Source organism: Trachinotus anak, unplaced genomic scaffold (genome assembly GCF_046630095.1).
Source record: "Trachinotus anak isolate AG129_WGS33_773 ecotype Australia unplaced genomic scaffold, CSIRO_AGI_Tana_v1 ptg000008l, whole genome shotgun sequence".
NCBI lineage: Eukaryota > Metazoa > Chordata > Actinopteri > Carangiformes > Carangidae > Trachinotus > Trachinotus anak.
In genome coordinates, this window is record NW_027273859.1 from 16,779,593 (window position 1) to 16,788,505 (window position 8,913).

General features: G+C 39.4%; 1 protein-coding gene across 1 annotated transcript; it reads right to left on the minus strand.

The window, feature by feature from the left end:
- Positions 1 to 346: 346 nt before the first annotated feature.
- naa35 (N-alpha-acetyltransferase 35, NatC auxiliary subunit) lies at positions 347 to 8,906 on the minus strand. The gene is made up of 23 exons (XM_071483116.1): positions 8,646 to 8,906; positions 7,421 to 7,549; positions 7,265 to 7,298; positions 6,998 to 7,112; positions 6,739 to 6,813; positions 6,270 to 6,437; positions 5,935 to 6,001; positions 5,759 to 5,802; positions 5,596 to 5,646; positions 5,044 to 5,127; positions 4,747 to 4,861; positions 4,175 to 4,353; positions 4,010 to 4,069; positions 3,680 to 3,786; positions 3,459 to 3,525; positions 3,069 to 3,167; positions 2,696 to 2,874; positions 2,424 to 2,560; positions 2,203 to 2,270; positions 1,973 to 2,113; positions 1,699 to 1,821; positions 1,102 to 1,182; positions 347 to 829 (listed from the first exon to the last, which is right to left on the minus strand). The coding sequence occupies exons 2-23, from the start codon at positions 7,539 to 7,541 to the stop codon at positions 770 to 772; spliced, it is 2,175 nt and encodes a 724-aa protein (XP_071339217.1). The 5' UTR covers positions 7,542 to 7,549; positions 8,646 to 8,906; the 3' UTR covers positions 347 to 769.
- Positions 8,907 to 8,913: the final 7 nt, after the last annotated feature.

The window sequence follows — 8,913 nt, forward strand, 5'->3', positions numbered from 1 at the left end:
AGATGGCTGTAGATTTTTAGTATTTTGGGATCGGTATTGGTTTGGAGAGGCCTGGAAAGTATCCCCACTATAACTGTTAATAGTGAAATATGGATTTCTAAAATCTCCCTATTTCAGAAAATTAAATTGCCCTGTGTGTGCTGGATGATTTTCATAGGCCCCAGGTGCTTGCAACATCACTTTCCACTTACAAGATAATGAACATCATCAATTATCCTTTTCTGCAAATTGTCTTGTCTACATTTCATAACGTGGACTGGTGCAGTACAAGATACAGCAAATTACTATACTTTTTTTTAAGGCTCAACATTTTCATTTTCATTCAGACAGGCACATGAATACATAGAAAGGTTTCATATGATTTAATGATATGCAAACACTTTCATTACAGCAATCTTTTCAAGCCTTAACAAGACTGTTCTGGAGGTGGCTTATAAAAAAGTTTGTTGCGCAAAAGCACCTTGACTTGTGTCTGACTTGCACACACGCACACACACAAACGCACTAACACAAGACTTTCACAGATGCAGATGTGGACATTGTCACTCATTTAGGTCCAGTTGTGACTTCTCTCATTCAGGTGAAACAAACAATGGGCTGAATCAAACACTCCTTTATACAGCTTAACAGTTAGGTGTATCTCTCTCTCTCTCACACACACACACACACACACACACACTGTTCTGACATGGACTGGATCAGGGCCATTGCACACTTGTTCAGGTACGGCTGATGCACAGAGACTGTCATCCTGTGATGCAGAGCAGAATCAGATAATCTTGACCACAGGGAAGTACTTGTGAGCTGAGAAGTCAAACTCAGGGAGCACCTGGGGATGCAGACATTTTTTTTTACTCCAACAATGTCTTCACAGAATGCAAAAGCTGTTACAAAACACACTACATTAAAGGCGAGCTGATCACAATGCCTGGAGATTAAAAAGTACTGTATATACATTACTTTAAAAAAAAAATATAAACCCATCATTTCACAATTGTAATCTTTCATTTTTCCTTTGTGTGGGAGCTAAATACAACTAATTTGTATTACCGGAAATACAGAAGCAAATAATGATAAATCCAGATGTTTGTATTTTGTTACCTTGGTCTCCTTCTTGTGCCCTCCAGCCAGGAGCTTCATAACCACAATATTGGGTTTGGCCACCTTCAGTATACGGTTCACCTGTTATCATATTTTGAGAAAATACAACAGAAAAATATAACATGTATAATGTATAATTTAACTTTTGACTTTTAGTAAATTCTCTCATATTCCTATTATTTTATTTATTTATTTTTATTTTTTCCTTGTTTTATATTTGTATTGTCTAATTTGATTGTCCTTTTATTAACCCTTACTTTATTGTATTATTCAAATTTTGTTATTGTAAACCACTTTGAGCTACATCTCTTGTATGAAAAGTGCTATATAAATAAAGTTTGTTATTATTATTATAAAACTGAAGCTGCTCCTGGAGTCTCTGACCTTATACTTACTTCATGTGCTATATTGTTATTCCAACTTATTTACCAAGAAGTACCAATGGACTAGGGGAGAAATCTTTTCAGGAGTAGATTTTGACAACAACTAAATTTGTACTGAAGAATTTGGGGACTCATAGCTCCTTAACAAATAAAAATCATACAAACTGTGAGCTGTAAGAGCATGCAATTATTTAGAATAGTTGAATTTCCTCACCTCGGGGTCTGGGCTGGGCACGTTTTCCAGGATGAGCTTGGCCTGCTGAAAGTGTTTGCTGGCTGCCAGGTAGAGGTCAGCAGAGCCTGGTGGAGGATTGTACTTTTTCAGATCAGACATCTCCTGGAGTGGGCAAGAGCAGGAGCAAAGTCAGGAGGAGCAGAAAAAATAAAAAAATTAAAATGGGATAAAAAATAAATAAATAAATAAAAATGGGATTAAAAAAAGGGGGGGAAGGGAAAACAGGAATTACACCCACACAGACAAACAGTACCTTGAACTGGATGTAGTGCACAGGTGGGGGGGTGACCACACTGTTGAACGGGGCAAATCGATGCTCATAGCGAACCTGCTCGCTGTCCAGCTCAAACTGAGGCTTACGCACCTTTCCGTCCATATCCAAAGCTACCATTGTCTGAAGAGAGAGACAGAGGCAGAGGAAGGACAAATTATACCTCAGTGTGCCAAAAAGGGGTCAAGAGGGATTATTAATTTATGCCTTACCTTGTACATGCCAGCACACATGTTCTGGTATGCTTGACTCATGGTAATCTCCTTGCTGAGGGGGCGAACTGCAAAGTAATCCCAAACAACATCAGAATCTGCTCTTACACCTACAGGAAGACACCACTTTGACATACAATGGGAGTATTTCTGAGCACATTTGGGATGTGGTCATACACAGAGAATCCACTGTAGATTAAGGATGATGCAACAAAGTGTACCTTTCTTCTTTTTCTTGGTCTTTTTGCTGCTGCGTCCTTTCAGCTGCTCCTCCAGAATCCGCTCCTCTGCCATCTGAGAGGAGTCGGCTCTGCTCAGAGTGGACATCAGCCATGCGTAAAGAAACTCTGACAGGTACCTGCAGTCAGAAACCAGCGCATATTCATTCACTGATGAACAGAAGTGCACCTGTGTGTGATGCTGAGAGATCTGATAGCGTGTGTCTCAACTGAAGCAACAATTACCAGCAACAAACAAACACGTGTGCCCTTACCAGTAGATGTAGTAGTACTCATGCATGCTGTAAAGTTCCAGTTCAAAGCCACTCAGCAGGTACTGGATCATAATCCTCAGGTTATGGTAGAGGATCCAGGTGCCAAGACAGGCTAGATGCTGTCGCTGAGGCTCAAGTTTCATCAGCAGGCTATGCAGTGCTGCATCTACTTTCTCTGCCTGCAGAGCATGAAAGATTTTAGTATTTGGTTTATACATTATTTAAGTCCTCAGAAGGGGTTAATTAATAATTAGGTGACACTTCTCTATCCAAATCGATGCTAATACGGCACAAAATACAAAAACAGTGGTATTGTGCTTTAAAACTGGAAGAAAGAGAGAGGGAAAAAACAGAGGAAACAGCTGCGGTTCACCTCATCCTGCAGTGTGGCAAACTCTTCAAGAATGTGACCCAGCTTGTCTCTCTGCCGAGCTCGGTTGTGTCCGTGGATCTGGATCAGACTACAGAATGGCTGCTTGCACACACACACACACACACAGAGCAATTACAGAGTTACACCAAACATCCAAAGTATCAAAAAGTCCCATTAAAGCAAAACTGAAAACTTTCAGTCATCCTTTAATTTTAGTCGATATCATGGCTCTCATCAAGCTCTTTTTTATGAAAGCAATTTTAGATCTCTGTGTTTTTATTAAACTACAGAAAAACTGCCCATAAAGTGCACTGAGTAATTGAGGTATTAAAATGTATTGAACTGCACCAGACTGCACACTAACTTTGAATAGTAAAAATGGTAACATACCCTGGAGCAGTGTGTAACAAAGGAGTCAATGTAGTCCTTGGCCTGGTGGTTGTTAAACAGACAGCACCTGGAGAGAAACAGATGCAAACACACACAGTGAGCTCAAGACACAATCATATCACTCAAGATGAAAAAACTAAAACAATGATCCAAATCAACCACTGACTGGACAACCGTAAATGATTCACATAGTGTTATAATTTAACCAATGACAGACTTACTTGTAGGAGAGGACAGGCGGGCTAACAAAGTATCTCAGAGCATCTTTAATCATGTCTTGCATCAAGTGGGTGCCAAACACTTTCTTATTATCTATCAGGAACGTTGTCTGGATTTACAGAAAAGAATCTGATTAGTTCTCATATACTGGATTTTTAAATTGACATCCCATTGAATGATACAGTCTGAAGCACAATTTAATAAACTGACAAAATGGCTTTATTAAATGTTGCAGCAACAACAACAACATGTAACAAATGTCAAGGAGTTTTCTCTCTAAGTATCATAGGACAAAAATAGTGACTCCTCATGCATGGATCAGAACAACTCACTTGAAGTAGAGATCTGGAAAGCACACAGGGAGACTGCTCACTGAACTCACAGAAGAAGTCCTGGTAAAGCCACAAACACAATATTCAAGTCAACAATCTTCATCTTTTGTATTTTCACATATGTTAGGAAATATTTTTGTATGTAACGTAATCCTCTATGCTCACCAGTATGCCATGTAGGTTGGTGGTGTTGATTACGTCACAGACAGTCTTGATACGTTCTATAAGTTTGCTGAAGTAGGCCACCATGTCCTCCCTTTTAATGATCTTGGCGTAGCGAGGAAAGGTAGGTGGCAGTAGTCTCTGGTTTACCAGGGGCTCAAAGCCCATCATGATGGGGTGATCTGCAACATACAGAGAAAGAAACCCACAAAGGTTAACAAAGGTTGTAATTATAACCTTCCCTAAGAGGCTGTCTCAACTACATGTAGTAGAGTGGAGCAAGATAAAAAATGAACTTACATTTTTAACAGACTTTCTTTTTTTTTATTGTGTGTGCACATTTGGGAAGATAGAGGAGGTGCATTTAGTGGGCTCTGTAATGTAACTGTCTATGTTGCCACGACGACCTCTTAACTGGATGGCTGGAGGGCAAGAATGTGAATAATGTGTGTGCAACTTCATGTTTGTGTGTGTGTGTTTGTGTGTATTACTTTAGAGCCGTTGGTTTGTAAACTCATGCCAGGCCAAACAATGTGCTTGACTTGATGGCTGAAAAGTGTGTATGTGTGTGTTACCTCCTTTAGTGGTGTCATTCTGTGACTGGATGCCGTGCTGAATACTGGAATGAATGGCTGATAAGAGGTCAGCTGCCTGAGCCACAAGCTTCTGGGCCTCGCCCACTGAGCTGGTCTGAAACAAAACACACATGAATAGAAATGCAAATAAAATCCCAATCTCAATTACAAGTGTCTGTAAGTACACAAAATACTTGAATGCAATTCAATTCCTCACTGCTCAGTATCAAACAGAAACAAATTTTAAAATCGTCAGTTATTAACTCTGTCACTGGCTTGTTTTTATATGTGTATTACCTCCTTTTTGGTAAAAGCAATCAGTGCAGTCAGTAGAAGGCGTGTGAACTTGATCCTATTGAAAAGTGCCAAGCACTGCTGGTGCTGGAAAAGAAAACACAGAGAAACATTAAGCAGGCACATAAATACATACAAAGCTATTAATACAGATATTTCTAACTCCTCTTTGAACCTCATCAAGACAAGAATTTAAAAGGGCTGATTTTTTTCCCCGACCACCCAGAATACATCCATTTTTGGGTCTGATTTTTTTCGCCCTTTAATGTTGTTACTATTATAAAACAGCTGGAAATTCCAGAGCTGAGTCTCTAAAGGTCATCGCAGGCCCACACTCTGATAGACAAGAGAAACAATTTGTAATAAGCAGAGACTGAGAAGGAGGGTTCACGGTTTATTTTATGAGTTAAATGTGGAGATACTAAATACTACTCCAAAAACATGCCTTGATGATAAAATGATGATGATAAAAAAAAAAAACAAAAAAAAAAAACCCAAACCAAAAACAGATCTGCAGCAAAAACTCCACAGACATGGAGGAATGATGCAACTTACCTCAAGCTCAACCTCTGGGTCTCGCTGCTCACCCTGTCGACTGCGCGTGCTCTGAGGGAGATTTTAAATCAAGAAACAGTGTAATACTCAGAATAGCATTTTTATTAGCAGTAATTCATTTAAATGGCAAAGATCGGTGCTTAAACTGGTCGAGAACAAATACCTTAACTTTCCTCTGTAACTCATCCTCCACATCTTTTAGCATACCTGATGGGATGAACACATGAGAGAGATGACATCAGCTATCTCTGGTCCTCTGAATCAACTGCATGAATCTGTCATGGCTTCTTGTCCAGAGAATGCATGAAGCTGTGCACTTAATCACAATAGTACTTGTACCTGTCACCCGCAGGTCTGTGACATTATTGGCCATCTTGAAGCCATAGGTCATGGCCTGGAAATCCTCCTACAGAAAAGTATGAGGTTAATCATCACTCAGACATATAAATATGAAACTGAGTTATCAATGGTCTGTTGCTATTTTACCTATTTATAAATAATAGTTTACATAACTACCAGTGGGCAGAGCAGAAATACCAATGATAAAAATGACTACCTGACCCACGGGTTTGAATATTGTCGCACACATTTGCACATAATATAAAGCCTTCCAGTGCTTTGTCACACATGCGCACACATGCACACACACTGACATACTGTAGAAATCTGTTTACCTCCTCGAACACAGCAGCCTTATTGACTTTCTCTCGGGCAATGTCACACACTTTCAGGATGCCCAGGGCAAAGGCTTTGAGTGCAGGCTCCTCAATAAGGTCGGGGTTATGGACGTACAGACAGGTGAACACAGTCTGTGCCAGAGAGTGGCCCTCCAGCCATGTGATCTAGGCAAACACATGTTTAGGTAGACACAAAATATGGTCCAGATAGGATTTCCCACAGTGGTGACTCTGAAATTTAATGAGCCTCAGTTATTCCATGCTTAGAAACTTTCCCAAATTTCCAAGACTTTTACCCTGTTGTGACGTTCTTGTGGAGGGGAGCTACTCTATGATAAATTTCTCCTTTCATTATTCATTTAAAACCAAAACTCTAGTGTTATGTATTATTCAAACACACTGTATGATGAATTCCCAACATATTGGCTAAAATCAGGGTTTCATTGTTCAAGAAAGTGAAACTCACCAAACAACAAAAACACGTGTCTATGATCCCAATGAGTTCAGGAAGACTAAGGTCTTTAACCTTGATAGCACCTTCCTGAAATGAAGATAAGAGCATAATACAACTGCTGCAACTGCAACTACAAATTTACTGTTATTATTTTTGTTAAAACTAATGCAACTAGAGAGGCCAAGGTGGCAACTGCTGTACATCAAAAAAATTAGGCCTTGTGTGTTAAACCCTGACAATTCATTATTTGCATTGTGGAGCGGTACTGTACCTTGATGGCTTGTTCAAAGTTGAGCACTTTCCTGTTGACCTGATTTCCAATCATTCCTGCATCCATCTTAGGATCCATCATTTCTATGGCTGACATGGCCTCAAACAGGCCAAACCTGCCGCCACAGCAGAGAATTCAGTGTATTATTATCAGTATGGTTATATTCCAACATGTTTATCTCAAAATGACACGGATTCTGTGTTTCACTGCAATTACTTTTTCTTGTGACTTCTCTAAAGTCACTGAAACACTCATTTTCTTACTCACAGTTTGTCATGAAGCAACTCCCCAAGATTCAGCTCTGCATAAATAAAGGATGAGGAACACGTCATTCACTTTTATAACTGCAGACATATTACCCACACACACGCACGCATGCACACACGCACACTCTCTCGCTCTCTCTCTCTATCTCTCCCTTACCTTTGCAAGCACCCTTGAATTCTTGTGTAATATCAACCCAGTTGGCATTGTTCTTCATCTTTTCTGGGATGCCCAGCCCCCAGCCAGCATCGTCATCCTCAACTGCTGACTTCATCACCATGGTGAACACTGATGACAAAGAGTACCAGGACAAAGTGTTCAGAATTATGAATTATAAACTGGAAGATCAACATTTATAGACAGAAATAGGCTATATATCTGTATGTACACTAACCAGCCATGGATGTTGTAATATTCTAGTGTAGCCCAAAGTAATAACATTTTCAAAGAGCAGTCACAAATGTTGCTCCTCGTTTCCCAGCATTAAACTCTTAAATCCACCATGTAATACTTTGTCAAATTTTACACTGATTAAAAAGTAAGAACAAACCTACATGGTCATTTATTTCCCACAGGTTGCTGTATGTTCTTATACACATTAACGTTTATGCCTGACCTGTACTCCCGGAAAGCTTGACAGGCAGTATAACAGTAGAGGATTAACACCATGCTCTGTCAACTGACTTAAGAAACTTCTGTTAGAGCCTAAAAAGGTGTAAATTGCACGCCTGAGTGTACTGGAAAGTCTCAGCCTTTTAAACCAATAATATGTCAGTACTGTGAATAAACCCCCAAAACGCTACCACTTTTGTATGATTGATTTATTCATCTTAAAGTGGTTTGTAGGTATATTTAGACTATTATGTTTACAGCACATATATCTGATATTCGTTTTAATACATACATCTTGATTGAAATTTACCAACTAAGTTACGAGACAACACACTGAAATCCATTTGACCTGATCATATGCCGGTGAAATAATCTCAGGATAAAGAAAATATTGATATATTTCCTTGAGTCTGGAATTCGGAAACATCTTATTGAAAGAAAACGAACTAGCTACATGCACAGCGAGTACAAATCTGTCTTCTTACGGGCTATCTCGGTACTTTTATCAGCACTAACGTAATGAGTTACTCTAAATGTGTATCGTGTAGAAAAACGTACAAAAACGGCGTAAATTACAAAAACAGCTAGCTATCACCAACGTCCAATTAGCCTGTTATACCGTGTGCTAACAAGCTAATGTTGCCCACAGGGGATGTTTCATGGGAAAAAAGCCTTAATATTATCAGTTTAACAGATCATTATATTTGATCAGGCACACACAACACGAATACAGTATAAGAAACCCATATTTCCGTTGTGAATAAGCACGTACCTTAGTATTTTGTATCAACCATGTAGCTAATAAAGACCTACTTCGAAGACTGTAAAGACTGACGCATAGATTTAACGTCAGAAGCCACTGTCAACATGGGAAATGTAGTCCTTATGTGTCATACGGGCACTCAAGCCCCGCAATTAGAGCTTATAGCTTATAATCAGGCCAGTGTATGTGTAAAGCAACTTTAAAGCTATACTTTGATAAAGGTAACGGTGCATTTGGCTTGTTCGGGACTTACACCCTTGTCCTAACTGCGCACAAC